Source organism: Phacochoerus africanus, chromosome 11, assembly GCF_016906955.1.
Source record: "Phacochoerus africanus isolate WHEZ1 chromosome 11, ROS_Pafr_v1, whole genome shotgun sequence".
Taxonomy (NCBI): Eukaryota; Metazoa; Chordata; class Mammalia; order Artiodactyla; family Suidae; genus Phacochoerus; species Phacochoerus africanus.
In genome coordinates this window covers 6,559,820-6,586,260 of record NC_062554.1, presented here as the reverse complement: position 1 = coordinate 6,586,260, position 26,441 = coordinate 6,559,820, and the positions used below count along the sequence as shown (strand labels likewise).

At 59.4% G+C, this 26,441-nt stretch overlaps 1 protein-coding gene across 3 annotated transcripts in view; it reads left to right on the top strand.

Moving 5' to 3' along the window:
• The window catches only part of PDE2A (phosphodiesterase 2A), a 65,054-nt gene that overhangs the window by 5,542 nt on the left and 33,071 nt on the right, over nt 1–26,441 (top strand). The window contains exons 1-2 of one of the 3 annotated variants that reach the window (XM_047752176.1): nt 4,361–4,553; nt 5,535–5,596. The exons of 1 other annotated variant lie outside the window; for it this stretch is intronic. In XM_047752176.1, the coding sequence (XP_047608132.1) occupies nt 4,403–4,553; nt 5,535–5,596 (213 nt within the window). In that variant the 5' untranslated portion in view covers nt 4,361–4,402. Of the gene's footprint in view, nt 1–4,360; nt 4,554–5,534; nt 5,597–26,441 lie in introns of those variants that run through there. One more of the 3 variants, XM_047752178.1, reaches the window with a different exon arrangement.

The following is a 26,441-nucleotide window of genomic DNA, read 5'->3' as shown; positions in this document are numbered from 1 at the left end:
GGGCACTAGGGGATGAGTTGAAAGCAAGGCAGGCCTGGAGTTCCCGCTGTGGCTCAGTGGTAAAGAAGCCAGCTACTATCCACGAGGATGAGGGTTCAATCCCTGGCCCTGTTCAGTGGGGTAAGGATCCGGTGTTGCCATGAGCTGTGGTGAAGGTCGCAGACGCAGCTCAGATCCCAAGTTGCTGTAGCTCCGATTAGACCCCTAGCCTGGGAGCTTCCATATGCTTTGGGTGTGGCCATAAAAAGCAAAAAAAAAGAAAAAGAAAAAGAAAAGAAAAAAATGCGGACAGGACTGCTCAGATCCACCTGTGAGGGAGCTCCCTGGGCCACGGACGGAGTGGAGCGCACCTAGCAGGGGTGAGGCGGGAGGCTGGGTCAGTGTGGTTCAGATGAAGGATGACAAGGCTGAACGGGAAAAAGCCAGAAAGGGAAGTGAAGGCACAGAGGGGCAGAGGCGGGGAAAGCAGCCGTCAGCTGGAGCGGTGACCCGGGGGAGAGCGCCGGCCTGGGGTCTGAGGGGCCACGTGAGGGCAGACAGGACGTAAGGGCAGATGCCTGGGCCTGGTCAGGGTCTCTGAGGAGCAGAAGGTCTCAGGACGGCCTCCCTGGTCAAGAGCTTTGAGGCTAAACAGACCAGGAGCCCCCCTGGGGGCTGCCGCATCCTCATCTGTGGTTTGGGGACTCGGGATCCGTCCGGGGCAAAGAGCGTTCAGAATTCAAACATTAAAACAATCTGCAAAATGTAATAGTGAATAAAATTCAAATTCAAAAATGTATGAGTACATCCCAAGATGAGTTAAAATGTAAATTCATGAAGATGCTACGCATACATTTGTGATGCTTCTAATACCGACGGCAAGCCTCCACCGCATTCCTCCCCTTTGGATCTGGGTCCCTTGAAGCTGCTGCTCTGGTGTGGCTGGACCCCCGGGGGACTCCAGGACCTTCTGGCCTCTTGTTCAGGGCACTTCCTCTGGGAAGCCGGTCCTCTGGCTGGTGGCTTCAAGTGGCAGGCATTTTGCTTTTCCTGTCCCCTACCCTGAGGGACTGTCCCCTTGAACTTCACCCATCTATGGCTGCCTTTATTCGAGGGGCCCGGGTACAGACCCCAGGAGGAAGTTGTAGGAATTGAGGGTACGAGGGGCCGGAGATGAGGTGCTTGCTGCGGGGCCCCGTTGGGGTGGTGGGTGGGAGGCAGCAGCAGAGAAGGGGGAAGGCGGAGTGAGCAGGGTTAAAAGAGCACCTTCCCTTGGATTCTGTATCCCAAAAGCAAAAGCTGGGCCATTTCCGGAAAACCGGGGTGCTGAGGTCCCGAATTATGATCTCAGGCTGGGCAGTGCTTGGTTCCCACTGTTCCGCGATCTTGACTCAGGCTACTTTCTGGGCTGAATTTTCTCACCCACACAAGGAGGACGTTGGGATGGACGGGCTCGCGGGGTGTAGGGCCCTCGGGGAAATCTGGCATTGTCATTGTATGGGGTTCCAGCCTTCCGAGGCTCTCAGCTCGCAGCCAGGGCGGTGTGGATGTGTGGTTGTGTGATCCGACATTCTGTAACTTTAAGATGCTGAGACTCCGGGAGCCAAAGACGCGGACAGTCTGTGATTCCAGGATTCTAGGATTTGATGATTTGATGATTCAATGATTCTAAATGGGGTTGCTGGGAAGAGCTGCAACCACCTGCCTTGTTAATGTCGACGTTCAGTTTTAAAAACATAACAAGAAGCCGTGGAGACAGCTCTGGTTGGCGGGCATCCCTCAGCCCCTGGGAGGGCGGAGGGGCTGGCATTTACGGGGTAGGAGACCCTCTCAAGCTGGGTCCCACGGGCAGTTTCTCCTGCCGCAGCATTCTGACGTGTGTGCACACGCGGGATCCGCCCCTCCCTGAGCTGGCAGGGTACGGGGTGGTTCCCTTCGTCCCCCTGCCTCCCATCTCCAGTCATTTCTGACCGTGGCAGAGAGGGGAGCAGCTGTCCTCCGAGCCCCCAAAGTCTTTGGGAGAAACCTCGGGCCGAGGAGGAAGGAGGAGCCTGCTGGCCCCCATCCGCTCCATCCCTGGCAGTCCTGGCCTGAGGGGGAAACAGGAGACAGCGCTTCCTGGACACACACACACACACACGCATGCACGCACGCACGCACACACGGGAATGCACTTGCCCCGGCCGGCGGGGACCCAAGACAGAAGACTAGGGCAGAGGCCAGGCAGCCAGAGGGGCAGTGTGGGCATCGGCTGCGGACCCGTTGGCACCCTTAGAGCGCAGGCCAAGGTGGAAGGATCCTGCTTGTGCCCTAGAATGGCTACAAGAAGGGCTTAAGGAAGGGAGTCCCAAGCCGGGGGCCTGGAGGCTGATGACCCATGGGGCTCCCCTGAAGTGTGCCCTGCGCATGGCTGGCTCATCTGTCCGGCGGCTGGCTTCTCTGGGGTTGCGCCCAGTCTCGGCACCCACATCAGAGGCAGGGAAAGAACCTCCAAGCAGGAGAGAAGGACCTCGGCCCTCTAGAGAGCCATCCTGGTGGGTCCCTCGGAATGCAATACCACTGCGCCATACCCAGCCCAGTATGTCCACGGATCAACTGACAGAGGCTGGAAGCTGGCCCGGGTCACACAGCACAGCAGGGCCTGATGCCCAGTCCGGGCCGTTCCCCACTGCCCGCAGCTCCCCCCGTCCCCAGAACACCTGGAGAGCTGGAGCGGAGGCAGGACTCGGGGTGGGGGGCTTAGCCTTTGTCTGTCCCCCTTGGTCCTTCCCCTCCCATTGGCCAGGAGGCAGGTGGGGTGGGGACAACTACTGTCTGCCATCGCCAGGCTCCATTGTCTACCACATCCTGTCGTGGCCCTGAGGATAGGGTCCCCAGCCGGGAGCTCCTCCCCAGATGCCTGACCCACAGGGGCCTCGAGCGCTTTCCTCTCATCCTCCTGCTGTCCCAGCCCTCTCACTCTCTCTGCTTCCCCGCGGCCACTCTCCCGTCCCTCTATGTCCCCATCTCTGTCTGTGTCCGTCTCTCCGAAACACCATTAGGCTTGGAAGGGCCCTAGGAGGTCATCAAGTCCATCTCGTTTATTCTTCAGATGAGGGCAGTAGCCCAGAGAGGGCACGGTCCTGCCTGAAGTTGCCCAGTGGCAGAGCCCAGGTCACGGAAGCACACTGTCTTGGCCACAGGCACCGAGGGTTTGAGGACTGACTCCGTTATGACCAAACCGAGAGGCCTCCTCTCCCTTCTGCTTCTTTGCACTCTTCTCTGTCACTGTGCCTGCTGCCTGGCTGACCCCTACCTCGGGCAGACCCTGCCCTTGGGGACAGACCCGAGCTCAGGGCTCCATGACTGCACACCCGTGCCCACATGGACACACAGACACCTGCAACCACGTGCGAGTCCCAGGTATAAACCTATATCGCAGAGTGGGGAGGCTGTCCGGGTACCTAGTGTTCTCTTCCTGTGAGGCACCACACCTCCTCCAGGAAGGCCCCCAGGAGCTCTCTGCTATCTCCATTGCACCAGCCCCTTTGTGACAACTGAGTTCCATGAGCCTAGGTCCCTCTTCTGTGGCCCCAAGCGCATGGCTGAGTCTCCCGCGAGTCCTGGAGTCCCTTCTTGAGTGTTCCCTCCTTCTGTCTCCAGGAGGGGCTCAGCTTCCTGTGGTTGGGTGGGGAGCGTCTTGAGGTCCCCAGAGGACAGTGGACAATGGGGAGGCAGTGACAGATGAGACATTGCGTCTTTCCCAAAGTAGGCGCCACCCTACCCTGACCTCTTGGCTGATGTCTGGGGCACAGCTCTGGCCTGTGGGCCCCTTAGGACCAGGGTCCTGGTCTGACCCTACACCCCTGCCCTCTCAGTGCAGAGGTCAGAACATGAGCACCCCTGACCTCCAGTAGCAGGTGTCTGACCAGAGGCCGTGGAGTCCAGGTTCCCCAGGGCTGTCTGCATGTTAACGAGTGGGCCTCCGAGTGGGGGGTGGGCAGGAGGGTGGTTAGATTATGGAGGAGCTGTGGATGCCTAGCCGAGACACCCCTCATCCTGTCCACCTCCCCTGTGCTTGCAGGGGGTGATGGGGACAGAATGGGGCAGGAGCCTCTCCAGGGAGAGCCCGGGGGGCAGTTAGCGTCCAGCGAAACTAGCACTGCCTCTTCTTGGGGCAGGGAAGGGGGCTGTCCCGGGGCAGTGCGAGGGTGGCTGTGGGTGGAAAAGAAGCCTTTGGCTTGCAGACAAAGGGATGGGCCCTGAGGTCAGGCGCTTATCTTGGCCTGCGTCATATCCTCTGCCGGACGTGACTGGGTTAGCGGGTCATCGCACAGAGGGAAGAAACGGGCCGAGACAATGCACACGGGCGAGCTTGTCAGCCCTGGGCTGCAATCAGTCCCCCAATCGAGGCCCAGCCGCGGGGTCACAGTCGCTCTGGGAGATGACCCCATCTAGACACTCACAGACCCCATCATGCTGGGCCACGTGGGCCCAGCTGAAGGCACTGCTGCGGAGGGAGACCCCACAGGACACAGGGACAGGGGGGACAACTGGACCCGTCCGCAGCCACACCACAAGCGTCCACACACCAGGTGCGGCTACTGTGACCACTGTGGTGACCCAGGGAGAACCGGAGATGCCAGCGGTCACAGCCAGGTGTCCAGGGAGAAGAAGGGGGCGCCAGGCAGGGAACCAGGACCCCCACCCCCCACCCCGCGCTGCTAGCCTGTGCCCTCCCTGCAGCTCGCTGAGTGCCCGAGGCTGTTTATTCCCTAGCAGGGATGGGTGTCTCATCCCCCTCCCCGCCTCCCCCTCCCCGCCGCACGCTTCGAAGCTGCCAAATCAAATCAGCCCCTGTGCCCGCGCCAGGCTGGCATGGCGGCCAGCAGCTGACGGGAACCAAGCCAGGCTCAGAATATCCCGCCGCCTGTGCCTGTCCGATGCCTGGGTGCGCTTATGGGTGGGGGTGGGGAGCGACAGCCGGGCCCTGGGCAGCGCCTCCCAGAGGGGCTGGGGTTCTGGAGGCCACCTGGGCGGCAGGGGGACGCTCTTGAGACCTGGAGTGAATGAGCGGGTCCAGGTGTGTCTGCCAGCACGTGGGAGCAGTGGCCTCGTGCTGATGGGCCCAGGCTGGGGGCTGAGGACTCACACATGCCACCCCATTCACTTAGGATTCACAGCCACCCCAGCTGGGAGCCCAGTCCAGTGCCCGGGTGAACTGGCTGTTACAAATCCCATTTTATAGATGCGGAAGCTGAGGCTGAGAGAGCAGAAGGGAAGGGAGGGAAGCAGAAGTGGAGGGGGCCACAGAGGGGGGACAAATGCAGTCATTTCCCCTCCCAAGGAGCCCGAGGCTGAAAGTTAGGCTCTGTTCTCAGAGTTCGGGGACTGAAGATACGCCAGAGCCAGAGGCGCCCCTGGGAAGTGGGGTGCAATCCAGCAGGGCTCCCTGGAGGAGGCCGCCTGGGGGAGACAGGAAGCCCCAGGTCTGCCAGGGGCCGGGGGAGGGGCAGGATGAGGAGAAGGGGAGAGGGCCTGGCAGGCCTCAGCCCCTGGCCTTCTTGTCTCTGCAGCCGGCTGGGACCTCCATGCACAGGAGCCAGTGCCCCCAGGGAGTAGAGACCGCCCACTGCAGGTGAGAGCTCAGCGGAGGGAGAGTGGGTGGGCTTGGGGCTGGGGGGGCGCAGGTGGGGGTCAGTCTGAGCATTGCCCCCACCCCTGGGAGGACTGGGAGGCTGGAGCCGAATCTCAGCCCCACTCCCTCCGGCCTCGGGTCACCCCCTACCAAGACCACCTCTCCCACCCTACTCCTGCCTGGGGTCCCGTCCTACACGTCACCTGGGAGACCACGCAGACAGTTCCCTGGTCCTCCCCGCCCTCATCCAGCAACTCCCTGCTGATGCTCTGCCCTCCTCGCCCGCTCTCCATTCCCCTGCCTGACCCAGTCTGGACGGGTCGTTTCCCCTGGACGGCTCGCTGGCCGGCTGCTTTCCGGTGCCCCTCTTCTCCATGTGGCTTCCAGGAAGATCTTTCGAACCCACAAACCTGAACTGGTCCTTTTCTGCTCAAAAATTCTCCACGCTCCCCTCCCCCGTTCCCTCTGTAGCCCCCGCCGGGTCCCAGGCCCTCCTTCCTCCGCTCCCGCCTCCCTCAGACCTCTCCCGCCGGCCTCTTTCCCTTCAGCTTCCCGATCCTTCTGGGCTCAGTTCTAGCCTCCCCTCCTCCAGGAAGCCCTCCCTGCCTCATGCTCCCTCCTCTGAGCTCTCCTGCCCTGGCGGTCAGTCGCTAGGGCATTCTGCTGTCTGTGCCATGAGTGCCCTCTGTTCCATGCCATGTGGCTCTGTACCTCTTTCCCTGTGGACAGTGGACATCTCGAGCCTGGGGATGTGCCTTTTTCATCCCTGAGGGTCATCACGGGCTCCTCGCTGGGACATGGAGCCCAGCCCTGAGGATGCGCCTGCAGCTGGGAGCTGGGGAGGGGAGAAAGGAAGGGGCTGGAAAGTCATTATTAATTTATTTGTGGCTGTGGCATTCCCCATGGGGCGGGGGCTCCCCCCGGAGCTGGGCCAGATGGTGTTCCTGGGAGCCAGCCGTGCCTCGGCAGCCGCTGCCACCTGCCAGGAAAGGCTGGATCTATCATCCTCCCAGGAAACGGAGACCCTCCTGGGCCAAGGGAGCCGGGCCCGAGGGAAGGAGCCAGGCCCAGGCTCCTCATTCATGCCTCTGTGCACTGCGCCCTTGCCCTAGGCCCTGGGGCCTGCTCCCTACAAGTTCAAGTTCTGCCCTCCTTTTTAGCACCAAGTCTCACTCTCCCTGAAGCATCCCCAGGTCATCCTTTGCCTGGGTCCCCCGGCCCCTCCCTCAGACGGAGGATCTCCAGCTCTGAGCCCCTCGGTTCTCAGCTCTGTCCTGCCCCCCAGCCTCTCACACGCCGTGAAAATGGCAGGTGTCTGCCTGGTCTCTGGGCAGAGCCTGATCCGTTTCTGGGTTCGGTCAACACCCCTTCCCAAGTGTCCAGGGCCACGCTCAGCCCTGCTGGGGAGAGACTGGTTGTGCCCCTGGGGACTCCCCAACATCGGATAGGATTGGAGAGAGCAGGGGCCTGGGGTGGACGACTGCGGGGACCACCGGATGGAAGGACAGAAGAGGGACGGGAGACCGATAAGGAGCCCTCCTGTCAGGTGGCGCTGGGGAGATAAGACGGCCTCATCCAGCAGACAGACCATGGGGTCAGACGGGCATCCGTTCAAGTCCCAGCTTCACCACTTCCTAGGTGTGTGACCTTGTCGCTTAACCAGCCTGAGCATCAGTCGCCTCACCTGTCCAAAGGGGATAAGAAGGAGTTCCTGCTGTGGCTCCAGTGGTAACGAACCCACCTAGCATCCATGAGGATGTGGGTTCCATCCCGGCTTGGCTCAGTGGGTGAAGGATCCAGCGTTGCCGTGAGCTGTGGTGTAGGTTGCAGATGCAGCTTGGATCCCGCGTTGCTGTGGCTGTGATGGATGCCGGCAGCTGTAGCTCTGATTCGACCCCTGGCCTGGGAACCTCCATATGCCATGGGTGCGGCCCTAAAAAGCAAAAAAAAAAAAAAGGTTGGGGGGATAAGAAGCTCCATCCTTGTTGGACATAATCCCTGTTATTGGACGTAATCAAGGAGAGCTACTGGGAGAAGTTACAAAGAGTATGTGTGAGGCGCCTGCTCCAGGCCTGGCCCCCAGAGGGTCCTTGGAGGGAACTGACACCCTCACTGCTTCCCTCCCGGGTGAGATCCTTGGAGCCAAGTCCAGGCTGTGCTCTGCTGGACAGGGCGGGGCTGGGGTTCGTGGAGGTTCTGCGGACACAGCCCGTTCCCCTGGCACTGACAACAGGACAGCCATGAGAGCAGCGCTGCTGGTACCCACCTGCACCTAGCAGGCGTCCGTTCAGCACACCCTCTCGGGACGGCTCCCTGGGCCTGTGCCAGGTAGCCCGCGTGGAGAAGGGGCTCCTCAGGCTCGGCCCAGACTCCTCCTTTGGTGCAGGGCCATCCCTCTCTCGAGATGTCGAGCTGAGGCAGTTCAAGCATGGAGCTGAGCCTGCAAGGTCTGTGCCCTCTCTGTCTGGCTCTCAGGGCCCAGACAAGGAGCCCCACCTGGGGCAGGGGCTGGGGCGAGGCAGGCAGGGACAAGGGTATGAGTAGCCGTACCGAGCCTCCTAATGCTCTGCCTGGCACCAGGCGTTAGCATCTGCTGCTGCTCGCGGATGGACAACACCCCAGCATGGCATCGTTCCCCTCATGCCCCCTCCTGGCCCTCAGACATGGCAGGGCTCACTACCAGGATACTAGCTCTTCTGGGCCTCCCTGACTTAGTTCGCACTGACCCCTCTCTCTGGAGGGCCTGTCCCTTTGTTCTCTACCTACTCCCTTTCCAAGCCCAGATTTGATGTCACCTCCTCTGTGAAGTCCTCTCAGATTGCTCCCTCCACCCCAGGTCAGATCAGCCTGCCTTCATTCGTGGGCACTCACAGCCCCAAGCTCCCCTGAACTTGTTACCCCAGGCGGTTATATATCCTTTCCCACACAGGGGTAAACGCCTGGTGGGAAGGAACCAAGGCTGAGTCCCCTTTGTCTCTTCTGGGCCCACATGGGGCCTGGCATAGGCCTGTGTATAGTAGGTGCTCAATAAATGCTTCTTGATGGGAGGAGAATGGCTGTGAGGGGGTTGGAGGTGTTCTAAGAAGGGGGCAAGTGCTGGATGGGATGCAGTCTTGGAGCCTTCCTGGAGGAGGCAGCCTTGGGACTTTGAAGGATGGGAAGGGTCAAGGCCACTGACTGATGAGGCCAGGCATCAGCTGGATAGTCACAGAGGTCCATGTGGTCAGCTTCTGAGGGGACCACGGGGGGGGCCCCAAGGACCAGCCCAGGCCCAGGACCAAACACACAAAGGCGCCTGGAACAAAGACTCAGAGGGGCTGCAAGAGGCTGGCTTGGTGCTGAGAACCCATCTCGAAAAATCTCTTTGCCCATGGGTCCTGGTCTGAGGAGCATTTGGTCTCCGAGTTTGGAGTAAGGCCGAGGCCGGCCCTGGTGGGTGAGTGGGAGAGCCCCAGACAGTGGCAGGAGCCAGGGTGGTCCTGGCTGGTAGCGTCGCCACGGGGTGGGGAAAGCCACGCAGATGCGAGGAGCAGTTCGTGCAGGGGCATGTGGCCCGATGTCCCCAGGCCTCCACAGGAGAAGGCAAACGTGTGAGCGGAACCCAGGTTACCATGCAAGGGGCGTTGGGGTGAGGCTGGCGGGGCGGCTGCAGGCAGCGATTTTCAGCCTTGGATTTAAAATCCTTCCGTGAATGCGCCTAACTGCGCAGCCTCCTCCCGGCTTCTGCACACCGGGAACTAGTGACTCGGTGATGCCCCACAGCCCCGAGGGAGCTGCTGCCAGCAAGTTGGCTACAGCATCTGGCATCCACGAGGCCCGAGGTCCTGCCATCTGTCTGCGCCCACCTGTCGGGCTACACAGGCCCGGGGTGTGCAGGAACTTAGGGCCAGGAGGCATTCTCAGCTGCCACTGCCGCCTGTGTCTCTGTCTGTCTGTCCCTCCATCTGTCCACACCCCCCACTGGCCAAGGACAGGGCGGAGATGGGCCGACACAGGTCCGGCCATTAGGAAGCCTAGTCTGAAGGCCGAGGCCTCCAGCACCAGGAATTGCACGGAGGAAAGGTGCAGTGGGCCGGGGGCAAGGCTGGTGGGCAGGCCAAGGCCCAGGGAGGTCCCCTTGAGGGCTCCGAGAGGCGGGGACTGGCTCAGCGGCGCACAGCAGGTCTGAGGCCAGGCTGGGCCAGATGCTGCGGGGCCGGGACTGGACGGGGTTCCTCTGGCTGCCCTCCCCCCACCGCCTGGCCCTTGGCTGTAAACACAGAGAGGACAAGTTCCGTTTCCCTGGAAATGTTTATCTCAGGCCGTGTGGGGAGCGTGCGCTGGCCTCTGCCTGTCCTTCCTGCGGGCTGGCCTGGGGCAGGAGGTGAGGGGCTTGACAGCCTCGGGGGGCAATCGGTGGGGCGCCTAAGGCAGGGCCAGGAAGGGTGTGCCCCGAGCCTCCCGCCTGGAGCTGGAGTCTGAGGGCTGCTGCGGTGGGGCGCGGTGGGGGTGGGGAGGAGTGGGAGGGGCGCCCGCAGGGTGACCGCTTTCCTGGGGTTCCCTTCTCATCCCCGGCAACCTGCCTCCAAGCCTTCGCTCCTGCCTGAAGCCTTTTCTTCGACCTCCTTCTGGTCCCAGTGCTCCGCTGGCATCCTTGGAAAGGCGTCCCCAATTTCTCTAGCCACTTAAGCCTTGTCTCCCCCTTTCATGGCCCGTCCCTCTTCTCTGGCTGCCCCCAGCCCCACAGCCCAGCTACGGTCTTGTCCCAAGCCGCTCAGATGGTGCAGACAGCTGCATCCAGGCTGCCCCGGAGTCCTGGTCCTGGGCGTGGGGCAGGGCCCAGAGGGCATCTCCTTTCAGCGGGCACAGTACAAGCCCAGGCCCACGGGATGCAGGTTGCTGGGTGGGGAAAAATCCCACCGGCCCAGCGAGGGCGGGGCGGGCAGAGGGCCCGGGGCTCCTGCCCGCTCTTGGCCTTTAGGCTGCGGATCCCAGGCTGGGCCAGGCCTGACGGGGCCCTGACAACAGGAAATTCTTGAGGAACAGGCAGTGGCTGAGGACTCTGAGCACAACAACAGGAAACAGCCTTGACACGGGGCAGCAGCTCCTGCGACTGTACCCAGCGGGGGGGTGGGGGCGGGCAGGGGGGGAGTGGCTCGTGGGACCCAGGGTGATGCTGAGGGTGACATACACCGGGACCCTGACTGTGGGGCAGCAGGTGTTCTCCTGGGTGACACGGAGCTTGGGATGCTGTATGTTATCAAGTGTGACTTCGATCTCGGGATACTGTGTGGAGAGCGGGGGAGTCACTGAATGCAGCACTGCGTGTGTGACATGGAGCGACACCAAGTGTGTGACACCACTTGTCCAGGACTGTGCGGGACAGCGGATGTGCCACCGACTGTGGGACACCGTGCTGCTGTCTGGTACTGGCTGTGTGATGCCGAATGATACCGAGCGTGACACCGTGAGGCTCAAATATGTAAACACAGGCGAATGACACTGGGCAGCACCGGGTGTGGGCCTGAGTTTGGGGCTCAAGTGTCTGACCCTGAATTGTCATCGTGGGCTCCAAGCACACGGTGAAGCTGAGTGTGCAACCGGGAGGGTAACACGGAGTGACACCAAGCACGTGAAAACCAGTGTGTGACCCTGGGCCTGACGTCGCGTGTGTGATGCTGTGCGTGATGGTTGTGACAATGTGAAATGTGAGCACACGACCCCGTGTGTGACGCTCTCACGGGAAGGCGCCGATGGCTTCAGGCAGGGAAGTGACAAGGTCCAATTTATTTATTTTTAATTTTTTTAATTTTTTTTTTTTTGCTTTTTAGGGCTGCACCCACGTCATATGGAGGTTCCCAGACTAGGGGTAGAATCCGAGCTATAGCTGTCGGCCTACGCCACAGCCACAGCAACGCAGGATCCAAGCCGCATCTGACCTACACCACAGCTCACGGCAATGCTGCATCCTGAACCCACTGAGTGAGGCCAGGGAGCGAACCCACCCTCATGGTTCCTAGTCAGATTCCTTTCCACTGCACCACGATGGGAACGCCAAGGTCCAATTTATGATTTTGAAAGATTGCTTCGGCTGCAGTGTGTATACGTGGGGGATTGTTCGGAGGTGCTGAGAGGAGGCGGGCAGACAAGTGGAGGCCACTGCAGCCGCCCAGGCAGGAGATGGTGGTGGGGGCTGGGGGACGGCAAGAAGAGCTGGAGAGACATGGACAGACTTTGGAGATATTTGCAAAGAGAAATGACGGAACTTGCTGATGGATCAGAGACTGGACCGGGAGAAAGAACAGAGGATGGCTCCCAGGTCTCGGGCGTGAAGAGCCAAGCGATGGTTGGTGGGGATGTTACTGGGCTGCGTGGGGACCAGGGGAAGGTCAGGGTCAGCGGGATGGGAGACGACACCTGAGACTGGCTTTGGATGCTAAGTCAAACATCCAGGTGAAGTTTCCAGTGGGCAGCAGAGGCCAGGCTGGGGGGTAGATTTGGTGCTTAGCAGGCAGGGCTGGTTTGTTTTATTTTATTTTATGTCATTTTAGGGCCGCATCCACGGCATATATACGTTCCCAGGCTAGGGGTCTAATTGGAGCTGTAGCTGCCGTCCTACGCCACAGCCACAGCAACACCAGATTTGAGCCACATCTGCCACCTACACCACAGCTCATGGCAATACCAGATCCTTAACCCTCTGAGCGAGGCCAGGGATTGAACCTGCGTCCTTATAGATGCTGGTCAGATTCTCTTTCTGCTGAGCCACGACAGGAACTCCAGGGCTGGTTTATTAAACCATGGACCTGGCTGGGGTGACCTAGGGAGAGGGCATAGTGAGGGGACGATGGAGGGCTGAGCCCGGAAATGAAGGGAGCAGCAAAGAGTCAGAGGCGGGGCAGCTAGGGAGGTGGAGGAGACCAGCTGGCAGTCGCCCGAGGGGAGAGAGTCACTGGGAAGGGATGCTGGTGCGGGAGGGCCATCAGGTAAGGCGGGAACAAGGAGATTATGCTGGGCTGGGCGACATGCACCAATTAGCCTGACTAGAGCCACATGGGTGATGGTGGGGCCAGAAGCCCGATGGCCTGGGTGGGTGGCCAGGGAGGTAAAGACAGCATCGTCAGCCCTTTGGAGACCTTTGGCTGTGAAGGATGCAGAGAAGCACGGTTGCTGCAAAGAGATGTGAGGTCAGGGGAGAGTACAATTGTTTTTATTACGGAATATTTTAAACACACGAGAGTAGGGAGAATAATGCAATAAGCTTGCCATGTACTCATCACCGAAGTCTAACAGTTATTAAGATTTAGATATACTTAGCTCATCTACTCCTCTGTTTTTTTCCCCCTTCTGAAAGTACTTTATTTTTTTTTTCTTTTTCTTTTTTGGCCTCCCTGTGGCATATGGAGTTCCCGGGCCAGGGATCAGTTTCCACCTGCAGCATAGGTTGTCACTGCAGCAACACTGAGTCCCTGACTCTCGTCTCAGCACTGCAGAGATGCCGTGATGCTGCAGGGAAGAGGGCCCCAAACCCTACCCACTAGATCACCAGGGAATTCCCTGTTGTAACCATTTTAAAATGTAGAGTTCCGCGGTATTCACGTCACCATGCAACCCTTTTCCAGAACTTCTTTCATTTTCATAACCGAAAAGTATACTCATTAAACGACTCCCCCTCCCCCCAGTCCCGATAACCTCTATTCTACTTTCTATGAATCTGAATATCCTAGTGCCTCATATAAACGGAGTCATGCAGTATGTATGCTTTCATGACTGACATTTCATTCAGCATAATAACCTCAAGGGTCACCCCTGGTGTGTCGTAACTTATATCAGAATTTCCTTCCTTTTCGAGGCTGAGTAATATTTCACCATTAAACCACATTTTGTTTATTCAGCCACTGATGGACGTTTGGGTTACTTCCCCTTTCTGACTTTTATGAATAAGGCGGCCGTGAACCTGGGTGTACCAGTATCTTGTTAAGATGCTGCTTTCAGGTCTTTCGGGTACCTACGCAGAAGTGGGATTGTCTTTAATTTTTGAGGAACCACCATCCTGTCTTCCCTAGCAGCTGTACCATTTTGCATCCCCTCCAACAGCGTGCTAGTGTTCCGGTTTCTCCACATCTTCGCCAGCACTGATTTTCTGTTTTTTTCTCTTTTTTTCTTCATAGCAGTCACCCTGAGAGGTCTGAGCTGGCATCTCATTGTGGTTTTAATTTGCATCTCCCAGTGATTAGTGAGGCCGAGCATCTTTTCGGGTGCCTGTTGGCCGTTCGTACATCTGCTTTCGGGAAATGTCTATGGAAGGCCTTCTCCCATAATAAAATCAGGTTGTTTGTTTATGTTGGGGTTGAGCTGCAGGACTTCTTCACGTATTCTAGATGTTTGCCCCTCTTCGGATATATGATGTGCAAGTATTTTCTCCCATTTTATTGGTTTCTTTGCTGAAGAATTTTCATGCACATCTCAGACATGATGTCATTTCCGCAAAGGCGGATATTTTAAGGTCAAAAGTCCTGGATGACACTGCAAATGAGACGGTGCAACACAGAGCCCGCTGGGAACTGTGTGTATGAGGCTGTGTGAGGGTGGCACCGGGGACCTTGGGAACACGGTGTGTGACACTGAGGGTGGGCCACCCCGAGCGAGGGTGAAAGTCATAGTTTCTCCCCGTGTGTGGCTCTGTGACACTCAGTGATGTGTGACATGATGGATACTGTGAAATGTGTCGTTGAGTATGTGGGACATGCCAGGTGAAGGTGGCAGCGATGCTGTCCCTGTGTGTCACCCTGAGGCGATGACTGTGATACGGAGTGGATGCTGCGTGGGAAGGAGAGAGGTCACAGGTGCTCTGTGAGTGATGGGGCGGGTGTGCGATGGTGTCAGATGAGCCCCAGCCTCAGCTGCTGACCGTCAGACAAAGGACAGACACCGCAGAGTGGCTGAGGGGAAGTGGGGACAGAAATGGCATCTGGGCCCAAGTATGGGGGGGGCGTGAGGCCCCAGGAAGGCTTCCTGGAGGTGGGCTGGGAGCCTGGCAGTGGGGTGCCACAGGTACCCGGTGAGAGCAAAGGCTGTGGTGTCAGACAGCCCCGTCTGGCTCTGACATTTAGCAAAAGTCTTTTCATCTTTTGAGCCTCAGTTCCCTCAAGTGTAAACTGGGGCTGTTGGGAGGATTACCTGAAACGGTGCTTTTAAGTGAACGCAGTGCTTGGCACTAAACGAATGCTCAGTGGTCTCTTGGGAAGAGCGCCTGTCACATCCCTGTGCCCAGGCGCCCTGTGTGGCGGGAGCTCAGTGGGTGTGCAGGCGGCGTGCCCCGAGTGAGTGATGTGCTCTGTGCCCACAGCCCTCCCCCTCCCTCTCTCACCCCTTCTGTGCCCTGCTGCCCAGCATTGTCAGCAACCCCCCCAACTTGTTCCCAGCCCCTCCTCTCCCGGCTCCTGCCATCCTCACCCGCTGTCAGCCTCCAGCCCCGGCTCCTGCAGCCTCATTCAATTAGGCCGATGCAATTTGCTCAAGAAAAAATGCCATAATTCGGTTAATCACACCAGCAGGGAATCTGGCCCCGGTGGGTGGCCCGGGGGGTCGGGGGGGAGGGGATCCTCGCCAACAGCTGAGGACTCGGGTCTGGAAGAGCCTGTCCCTTGGGAGCCACGCCTACTCCCTTGGGCTCCATTCCGGAGCCAATGCAGTTCAGAGCTCGGGTCTCCCCAACTCCACGACCGAGGTCTTGAGACTGGGTTGGACTGGCTGGGTTGAGCTCTGTCCCTGGGAGAGTCCCCTCCGTGGCCCCCTCCAGGTCACAGTCTCCCTGTCTCACAGCGCAGCTGGGCAGCGGTGTGGAGAGTGGCTTCTGAGCCTCTGCTGCCCCCCCATTCCTTGGCCTGCCAGTCTCCCTCATGGCTTCTAGGAGGATCTCCTCTTGTGCATTGGAGAGGGCAGGGTGGCCTGGGTGAAGGGGACAGAGTCCCAGGGGAAGATGGCAGGGGGAGGGTGTCCTCAGAGCCTGGCATGCATCAGAGACCCTCTATTCCCGGGCTACATACCTGCAGCTGGGGCAGGAAGAAAGGAGGCTGCTAGTTCTTGCTCACCTGCAGGACCGCAGCTTCTCACCTCTCAGGTTGTACCTTGCTGGCACAGGGCTCCAGCAGAGGCAGGGCGGCGCTGAGACCCGGCTTACTCCCCACCACCCCAACCAATCCTCGCCTCTCAGGCTGCATTTGCCCAGAGGGTTGGGGTCACCTCTTTGTAACTTGCGCAGAGGTGGCTTCACCCCCTGCTAGGAACAGCTTAGGCTTCTTAGTGGCTCTGGGAGAAGGCACCATTTTATAGATGAGGAAACGGAGCCCAGGAAGGGGAACTTGTCCAGTGCCACACAGGTGACACGTGGCAGGGTAGGGACGTGAGCAGAGGTGATGGGGCGCCCAGGGAAAGAGACTCAGATCCCTCACAAGTGCAGCTGCCAGCCCCCAGCCATAAACCCATTCACTGGTTCGCACATGAAATCAGCCACTGGTGCACTCGCAGTCCTGCAGACACAGCTACACGCTCCCTGCTCACACCCAGGCTCACGTGGGTGTGAACAACCCACATCACATCCTGGGCACCTGCACGCACAGACGGCTCGTGCACAGATGTGGTCTCGGGGTGCTCACGCATTTACACTCTCACACGCATTCTCCCACAGTCACAAACCAACATGCTGTGTGACATCCTGCTAAGGACCCAAGGGACTTCTTGGGCTGTGGTCACATGATGGCCCATAGGGACATGCGTTACGGACAGCTAATGGGCAGGTCACATCTGCGCTTAGGTCACCAGCAAAGCAGGAGCTCCCTGCAAAGTGGGGGGAAAGAGGCCGTTATGATGAGTGTATGCAGAATTTTGCAATCAGAAAAGTCGCACGAGGAGTTCTCACTGTGGCTCTGTAAGTTAAGAACCCAACATAGTGTCCATGAGGACACAGGTCCAATCCCTGGCCCAGCTCAGTGGGTTAAGAATCCAGCGTTGCCACAGGCTGTGGTATAGGTCGCTGATGTGGCTCAGATCTGGTGTTGCTGCGGCTGCAGCTGTGGCTGTGGCCTGCACCCGCAGCTCCGATTGGACCCCTAGCCTGGGAACCTCCATATGCTTCAGGTGCTGCCGTAAAAGAGAAAAAAAAAAAAAGACACTAAAAAAAAAAAAAAAGTCACACAAAAGAGTTTAGTGTTCATTTCTGAGACGAAGTGTAAGGTCTGGGGACACCGTTGTCTCTTCTGGCCCTGAGCAGATTCGTAGGCACAGCAACCTTATGAGATCTCCCGGGCTGGCATGTTCACCTGGCCCTGGGCTCCCTCTGTGTGTGTTTGGGGGGGGGGGGGGCACGCGCTCAGTGGCTCCCGGACCCTGGGATATGAGGCGGGAGAGCAGGGGAAGCTCTGCAGATCCCGGATGTTTGCTCTCCGGCTTCCCGGGCCCTCCAAAGGCAAATAAGGTTGGAGGCCAGCCTCCCCCACAGCGGGCTGGGCGGGGCGGTGGGTCGTGAGGAGCCTGGCCCGGGCCCTGGAGCCCCGCTGTTGGGGTCCCTGCAGAGGAGGCAGTGTAACGCAGGCCCACGGGCAGCTCCGTGGCTGTGGGGCCCCCTCTCCTCCCCTCCCCTCTCTGGGGCTCGGTTCCCCCGTCTGAGAAATGGAGGCAGAGAGGAGGTGAGGCTGGATGGGCCTTTCCCCCAGAGACTGGAGCCGAGGGACGTTCCAGGTGCGGGGTGCAGAGGGAGAACCAGAGCGAGGTGGGGAGATGGAGGGCCTGAGAGGGTCCAGGGTTCGAGGCACGGCCGTGGGCCCTAGGCCTGCCGTGTCTGTGCTTACGTCTCGTGGGGGGCCCAGCCCTTGCTGACCCGCCGAGGGGAGCAGTGGAGGGGAGATGGGGCTGAGAGCACCTGGCATGGGGGACAGGAGGGACAAGAGAGGACACCTCGGGGCCAGAAATGGAGATGGAGGAGCCAAGGCCTGGAGGTGGGGGAATGAGGGCGTGGGGAGCACGGTCAGAGGGGGAGTTCCCGTTGTGGTGCAGCAGAAACGAATCCAACTAGGAACCATGGGGTTGCGGGTTCGATCCCTGGCCTTGCTCAGTGGGTTAAGGATCCAGTGTTGGCGTGAGCTGTGGTGTAGGTCACAGATGCGGCTCAGATCCCGCGTTGCTGTGGCTGTGGTGTAGGCCAGCGGCTATAGCTCCGATTAGACCCCTAGCCTGGGAACCTCCATATGCCACGGGTGCCAGGGGGCTCTCCCTGGCTCTGACCTGAGCTCTCTGTCAAAAGACAGAAAAAAAGAGATTGGGAAGAGGCTAGAGCTTGGGGCCCGGCCTGGGGCCTCAGTAGGAACAGTGCTGGCGCCTCTGAGGTGCTGTGCGATTTACGAACAACTCCTACACAACTGGGAGCTCAGAGCAGATCCTGCGACCTGGGGGCCACAGCAGTCCTCTGCCAGGGAGGGATACAGCCAGACCTGCTGCAGGCAGAGGAGGGGGGGCTCAGAGATGCCCCTACTCTGGGGCACAGAGTGGGTGGGAGCCCAGAGGCAGGGGGCGGGCCTGAGATGAAGGCTGCCCAGATTTCTCATTCCAACCCCCAGTACAGTGGAGCTATTTTTAGGAAGGACGAAAGCACCCCTGCATTCCTTCAGGGGAAGGGGGGCCAGGAGCCAGGGCAGAGGGAGCGGCCGACCCCACTCCTCCCTCTGGCTCTGGCTGGGTCCCCAGGGCCTTTCCCTTGGGGCTGGGGAGGCTTCTGACCCCGGCCAGCCCCATCCCCAGGGTCCCCTCCGGGCTCTTAGATCCGTCCCTCTGCCTCTGAGTCGGTCCTTATCTCTGTCCCAGGCCTTTTCCCTTACCACCCCCCAACCCCAGGATTTGGGGAACAGCCAGGATGGGCCAGGCCCTGAAAACAGAGCCAAATACAGTCATGGTAGCCAGCAGTGAGGCTGCGGGGGAGACACACACCAGAGTAGAAGGAGCATGGGGTGCACAGACACGCTGAGAGGGAAACAGAGAGCTCAGGTCAGGGCGGGGGAGAGCCCCCGGCACGGGCAGCCCCTCTGTGCCCTGCTCTCCATCTCGCACTGGAGGAGACGCTCTGCCAGGCCCGCCTTCGCGTCACCCCCGCCAGCCCCTCTCCAGGCTGGCCCTTCCCCATGCCCTCTGCAGGCCCTCACTGACCCCACGCCAGGCAGGTGCCATCCAGCATTGCCCTCCCACTGTGGGCACCGTGTCTGACACAGAGAGAGAGACCCGAGGCCCTGTCCCTGGCCTGGAGGGAGACACTCAGCGTCACCTGGCATCTGAGAGGGGCTCAGCCCATCCGCTGGCCCAGGTGTGGGACTGGAGGGACCCCTAAGACAAACAGCAGCGAGGGGTGTCCTAAAGGGCTCTGGCCTGGGGCAACAGCCTCCTGAGTCCAGGCGAGACCCTGGTCATGTCCTTTCCCGCCTCTCCTGGCCTTAGCCTTACCCGTCCAGCTGGGAACTGGACACCGAGGGCCCTGTAAACTCTGGCCCTGCGGGAATTTTCAGGAGGAGGACAAATGACCCACCCAGGAAGGCTGCCTGGAGGAGGGGCCCTCACTCATGAAAGAAGGTAATAAGGACAGTGCTCCCCTCGGGGAAGAGCCCCTCCCTCCTGACACGCTGTCCGCTGCCCTGTGGGCACCGGGGGGTGATTCTGAGGCAGAAGGGCCTCCTGGCCTGCAGAGCGGCCTTGGAAAGGTCGCCAGAATTCTCAGCACAAGTCATCGTCGTTCCTGAGGCTCCTTTAAGACAGTCAGTGCGCCAGCCTTGGGAGACTTTGAGAGGGTTCTGTTGTCTTCCCGGCCTGGGGGCCTCCAGAGCTCATGGGGTCCACCCCTCTGCTCACTGATGGCATACAGCCCAACAGCCCGACGGCCCCGGGCACTCAGAAGTGCCAATCATTTTATGGCTCAGCAGACGCCTCCTGACACCTGTGGTGGGCTGCGTGACACTGGGGTCCCTGGGGGGAGGAGGACCTGGCTCTGCCCTGTAGGAGCCCCGGGTCTGATGAGGGGGCCCGACCCACAGGAGTGGCAATTCCGCACGCCGCGCCATCAAAGGGAGCCCAGGGCTGGAAGAGCCCTGGGTGGGAGGCTCAGATTTGCCCGAGAGGGGGGGCAATGACAAAATGTTCCCGGAGGGAAGCCAGAGAAAGGAGGCCAGTCACCCATTCACTCGTTCATTCATTCTTTCATTCGTTCATTCATTCATTCATCTGTTCATTCGTTCATTCACTCATTCATTCGTTCCTTCATTTGTTCATTCATTCACTTGTTCTTTCATTCATTCATTCAATCATTCATTCATTCATTCGTTTGTTCATTCACTCGGCTCATTCGTTCCTTCCTTCGCTCATTCATTCATTCGTTCATTCATTCACTCTTTCATTCATTCGTTCATTTATGCATGTATCCACTTGTTCCCGTGGCCATCATTTCCTGAGAGGCATAAACTCTTTCCTGACACTGATCCAGCCGGTCACTCAGTGCCATCCTCCCAGCCACGTGGGCCACTGTGCCCGCCTCTCAGAGGCTCCTGGAATTGCTTTGTCCAGCTCCCAGCCCACCATGAAGGCCATGGGAGTGGGTAACGCTGAGGAGGCTTTGAAGACATTAAGGGTCCTGGAACCCGGAGCTGAAGGCCGGCCAGGCCCCCCAAGCCCTTTCTCAGGGCACAGACCCCCGGGCAGAGCCCCTGTCCTCACACACCGCTGGGCACAGGGCCCTCCCCTCCCTCCTGCCCAGCTTCCCCTTCTGTGGTGTGACTGACTCCCAGCAAGGCGTTTCCGTCTGTCTGCCTCCCTGTGACTACAAGGCGGTGCCTAACAGCCCGCATGGGCTCAGGAGCAAGGCTGGGGTGTCGCCGAGCAGAGCTCAGGCTGTGGGGGTGGAGGTCACGACCGGCTCTGCCCTCTAAACGAGGCAGCGGGACGTGGGGTTGGGGGAGCAGCTCCCGAGCCGGTCCTGGGCCCCTTGATCTGCTGTCTGCCTCCCGGGCCGTCTCCCCCATCCCTCACGTGGCTCTGGCCTCCCTCCATGCTCTTCTCCCCATCTTTCTGCACCCCGACCCTGTGCAAGGGACTGAGGGGTCCCGGGAGTCAGGCGCTCAGAGAACCGACTGTTCATACGATTCCTACCTTCCTTCCCCACCTCCCTCCCCTTCCCCTCCTTCATCCACCCCCCAAACCTAGCCCTTGAGGAACCTGGGGGGGCCTGGGACAGGCAGGAAGGCATTTAAGAGGAGGCTGGAGCTAGAGGAGAAGCCGCAACTGGCTTGGACCAGGTGGCGGGGCTGGGCAGAGCTATTGTGAATATCGGCTCCTGCAGTGTTCTCACTATATCCTGCCGAGGAGACCACAGGGTGGGGGCCGAGCTCATCGGGCAGCTGGTGGGGGGGCGGTCGGGGGTGCCCAGGAGCGGGCTCAGGTGTATTCTACAGTGCACGTGTCTCCAGTGTGGCTCGGAGGCTGGAGACGCGGCCCTGTTGGAGTAACAACTGATGCCAGAGTCTGCGAGGGGCAGGGAGCGGAAGAGGGGCACGCAGGAGGGAGGAGAGGGAGAGGACGGGCTGGGGGGGTCTTCCTTTAGGACTGGGCCCCTGCGCTCCAAGGGGCCCCTCCCACACACCCTGGTCCTGTGTCGCCGCACGGCCCCACCTCACTGTCTCCTTCCAGGACCCCTGCTTCTCCCTTCCTTTGGGACCTTCCCCGAGGAGTCCCCCTCACGAGGTGGCGGTAGCAGGGACTGGCGGCCAGGGGCTGGGTCCTTCTCACCCAAGCAAGGCCTCCCTCCTCTGATCCTTATCCACGGAATGCAGTGGTCAAGACAGGTGCCTCCCGGGTTTCAGAGGAGGATTAGGGCACGTGTGTCGTGGGGTCTCCAAGGGTGGTCCCTGGGCCAGCCGCCCCAGCATCGTCTAGGCATGTGTTGGAAATGCAAGTTCTTTTTTTTTTTTTTTGTCTTTTTGCTATTTCTTCGGCTGCTCCCGCGGCATATGGAGAATCCCAGGCTAGGGGTCCAATCGGAGCTGCAGCCACCAGCCTATGACAGAGCCACAGCAACGCGGGATCTGAGCCGTGCCTGCGACCTACACCACAGCTCACGGCAACGCCGGATCCTTAACCCACTGAACAAAGGCAGGGACCGAACCCGCAACCTCATGGTTCCTAGTCGGATTCGTTAACCACTGAGCCACGACAGGAACTCCCGGAAATGCAAGTTCTTGGCCTCATCCCAGACCTCTTGGTGTGTCACCAAGCCCTCCGGGGGCTTCTGGGGCTCATTCAAGTTGGAGAACCACAGGTGGCACCTCGAATGCTCAGTACGTGCTTGAGAAACATGCCTTTTCTTCCCCGAAGCCTGATGCCCCACTAAAGCAGGGCACTGGCATGTGAGCCTGTCCAGCTGCGGCCTGGGTCTCTCTCCTGATGGTTCCTTCACATCAGGTCCCCAAGGGCCACCAAGTCCCTTTCCTCTATTTTCCGGCCCCTGATCCAGCTCAGCCTTGTGAGGGGAGGTCTTGGGCTGCAACATCTTAGCACAGATCTTGTCGGTGTATTTAAGCAAGAGCAGCTCTTGTCGCGTCTTTGAGGCACCAGTGTCATTCACAGAGGCAGCTCCTTGTGCAGGTGGCAGGCCTGGGCAGGCGGGCGGGAGGGGCTGCCTCTCCGGCTTCCTTGCTGTCTCCCGAATGTGGGGCCAGGCGCGCCATGAGGGTGGTGAGTGTCACAGAGTAAGCTTGGGGTGATTGGGCTCGGGCTGGGGGCCGAGGCCCAGCCCAGGGGAGCTTTTCTGGCCTGAGCCCCCAGGAGGCTTCCTTTGGGGAGCTTTGCCAGGTACACTCTGGGCACAAAGACAGGGATGCTCCTTCGCCCTTGAAGGCTGTTTTCTGGGAAGAGGAGAGATGGTGCATCATGCCCACCGGGATGGGAAGCAAAGCGAGTGTGCAGGTGGCATCTGTGGGGCACCTCTGCCCTCCCCCATCATGGCCCCCTTCCTGGGCTCCCTCGTTCTATGGGTGTCCTCTTGAGTTGGGGGCTTTCTCCCTAAGTTCTCAAGGTCATGCCTCGGGGGTTTGGGGAGGGAGTGGGCAGAAGCCGTCAGAGAGGAGAGAGGATTTGGAGGTGGGAAAAGACTCGTGGAGACCAGACAGGAGGGCCGCCTGCGACAGAGGTGGAGGCCGACTCGGGGAGGCGTGGAGAGAAGGAGAGAGAGACCGAGCCTGAGCCAGGGACAGCCCCAGAGGAAGGAAAGGGAGCAGAGAGGGAGAGGGGCCCAAGGTCCTGGGGATCCTGAAGGACCCCCTTTAGAGATCAGGCCACCAAAGCCCAGTGAGAGAGGAGGGCTCCCCACTCAGGACACCCAGGGCACCCAGCACAGGTACAGTGGGAAGAGGCAGTAGGCATGGCCGGTCCCAGTCATATAACGAGCCTCGGGAGGAAGCTGACTGTTGGGTTTGATGTTATCCCCTTCCAGGCTCCCGTGGGGCACCGCGTTTCCCTCCAGAGAGGGCGGGTGGGCTCTGGGTTCCAGACAGCAGGAAGGGTCACAGGAGGGGAAAGACATGGAGGTGTCTTCATGGAGGTGGGGAAAGACATCGAGACTCATGGAGACAAGACAGGAGAGCAGCTTGTGACAGTGGCACTGACCTTTAAGAAGGCCAACAGTCCCTGTGCTGGTGGCTCCCGTAGGGATGGGCCAGGGTCTCTGGCTCCGTATAATCCATTAAGGGGTTAGGAGTAATTTTGTCCAGATCCTCTCCCCGTTGCCCAAACAAGTGCAGGAAGGCTGATCCCGGCCCAGTGCTGGCTCCAGAGGCGCCCTCGCTCGGAACAGTCTCCCCTGTATTGGTGTGTGGAGTGAAAGACGGGTGTATGGGGAATGGCCCTGTCTATAGTGCTGAGTGGACCTACCTCCAACCACAGAGCTGCAGGTGGGGATCTGGGGAAAGCGGGAAGGCACCATCCCCTTCATCCAGCCATCCACCTGTCCCACCATCCATCCACCCACTTATCCATCCATCCATCCGTCCATCCATCCACCCACTTATCCATCCATCCATTTATCCATTTATCTATCCATCCATCCATCCATCTTTCCTTCCTTCCTTCCATACTGCTACCCACTCGCATATCCATCCACCCATCCTCATTGAATTAAGAGACAAAAATGGAGTTCCCTGGTGACCTAGTGGTTAAGGATTTGGCATTGTCACTGCTGTGGCTCAGGTTTGATCCTTGGCTTGGGAACTTTCACATGCCATAAGTGCAGCCACACACACACACCCACACACACAGAATCATAGACCTATAGGTTGCAAGCTGGAAGGGCCCATTTTTACTCACTGAGGAAACTGAGGCTCAGAAGAGGAAAGGGGCCTGCTATGGCCTCACAGGGCTTCCACAGGCAAGGATGTGGGACAGGACTGGAAATTGCTATACTTTTATACACGACACAGATTCTCCTCTGGGGTCTGGGAAATTGCCTGGTTGTTGTGCTGATATTTATACCAATGATGTTTGTTCAAAAAAGCTGCAAGGGCAGGAAATGTGACCTCTTTCACCCCACCCTGAGGCCGGCTATGTGTGTGAGTGAGTGTGTGTACATGCCTGAGTGCACACTTAAGTGTGCATTGTACACAGGGTTACGTTCCTATCTGTGTGTGTGTGAGGCTGTGTGTGTGGGTGTGATGCACGCAGATGTGCATGAGAGCAGGCATGGCGCTGCCTGTACTTGGCCGTTCCTCATCTTTTAGGACTTCTGGGGTTCTAGCCTTGACTTGAGCTTCGTTAGTTCCCCACCTGGGCCCTCCACACTGGGACTTGTCCCATGTCCCATTCTCAGCTGCTCCCCATTGATCCTCTTCTCCCTGGGCAGCCACTCAGCCCCCCTCTGAGCCCAGACCTCCTGGGCTTTGGAATTCGAGCTATTTCCTCCCTGAGTTGATGCAAGAGGTGAAGTTGGCTTTGAGATCTGGGGAAAGTGGCCTGTGAGTAAGTCTTGAAGGCCAAGTATGGTGTGGCCCTTCCCAGCTGGGGTTCTTGTATTCAACACCCCCAACTCCTGTGGTGGGCAGAGCGGGGCAGGTCCAGGAGGTGGGTGGACAGAGGATGCCAGGCAGAGAGCCCTGGGCTCCATCAGCCATGGCTGCATCCAGCCCACTCGGGGCCCCCTCCCTCCTGCTGCCCCAGTTCTCCCCAAGTTTCCTTTCCCATTGCCCCCTCACCACCCTTGTCCCGCCTTTAGCCTGAGGAGTCACAGAAAACTGACCAATCCAAACAAAGGCCGGCCGGGCGCCCACCAATCCAGTAAAGGGCAGGTCTGGGCATCCCCCAGTCTAAGAAAAGGACAGGTTGAGGAGCCACCAATCAGAACAAAAGACAGACTATTCTCTCTAAGCCTCCTGGGGAGGGAGCTGGGGGTCTAGTGCAGAGCAGGAGCAAGATGGGGGCTGGAGATCCAGAGACCTGGGTTCTGGACCTGGCTCCACCCTGACTGGCTGGCTGACCACAGAGGGGGCGTTGCTTCTTTTGGCGCCTCAGTTTCCTCATCTGTCAAATGGGGAGACTTCGTTGTCCTAAGCCTGTGGCTTTGAGAAAATTCTTCCCCAGTATCAGCGCTCACACCATCACTTTGGTCCCCCTTCTCCAACATCCACGAGACACACAGAAACTCCGCTGGAGGGCAGGGCCCCTCAGGGCTTAGCTTGTCCATCCCCGCTGCCTCAAGGGAGGAACAGACCTAACCCAGCCCATCCCCTGGGGCTGGGCCCTGGGAGCCCTGGTCTCGGGAGCCTGGGTTGGTAGAGACTTTATATCAGGATTATTTGGATCCTCCCCTCTTGAGTCTGCAGAATTGACCTCAAAAGGCCACAACAGCCCACGTGTTTACTATGTGTGCAGCTGTTACTGAGCCCTGGGAGCTGCACCCAGGGGAGCCTAGATGTGGGTGTACCTGGAGGGTGCCTGAAGGCAGGCCGGGCTGTTTCTGGGAGGCTAGGATGGACTATGGCTGCGTGGCTGGGTGTTCGTGGTGCGGGGGGGGGGGGGGGGGGCGTGTGTGAGCTATGACAGGGAGTGCCCGAGAGTCACAGGACAATTGATCCAGTTTGGAGATTGTGGTGTTTGGAGTCAGCAGCTTCTGATGTCCAAGGACAGAGACGTATCTCCCTGGACCCAAATGAGCCACGGGAGGGATCAGAGGGAGGCTAGGGGTTGGGGATGCGATGCCAAGTGAGAGAAATCCCACAGCTGCCCTCTGGCCTGGAACCTGGGACTGGGTGAGACAGGGGTAGGGGAGCAAACTGAAGCCAAGAAGATACAAGGGGGAAATCTGGAGCCCCGTGTAGGACTCCCCTGCGTAGCCTCTCTGAAAAACGGGCCTCTAGCTTATTTTTGCATACCTCCAGGTATGGGGAGCTCATTCCCTCTCCCTCTCCTGGTGGCCTCTGCCTGGAAGAAGGTCTTTCATCCCACGAGGCCAAGGCGAGCCTCCTGGGAAATCCTCTGGATCTCCAGGGTGTCCCTGGGCCATAGAGTCCAGTCCCCCTGCCCAGAAAAGCCTGAGATGTTGGAGACGGAGCCCCCCAGGGTCTGTTCTGCTTCAGGCTGGGCACACCCGGATTCTCCAGGCTTAGTCACACACCCAACTTGGTTTCCAGGTCCCTCTATGTGGGCACCTCCTCTGAACGAGTCTCACCTTGTCCTTACCCGGGACACAGTGCCCTGGGGCTGATCTACCAGCCCGTGGACGTGGATTAGCAGCTCTTTATGAATACGGCCTGCAGTCTTCGCATCGTAATATATGACCAGCCATGCTCACACT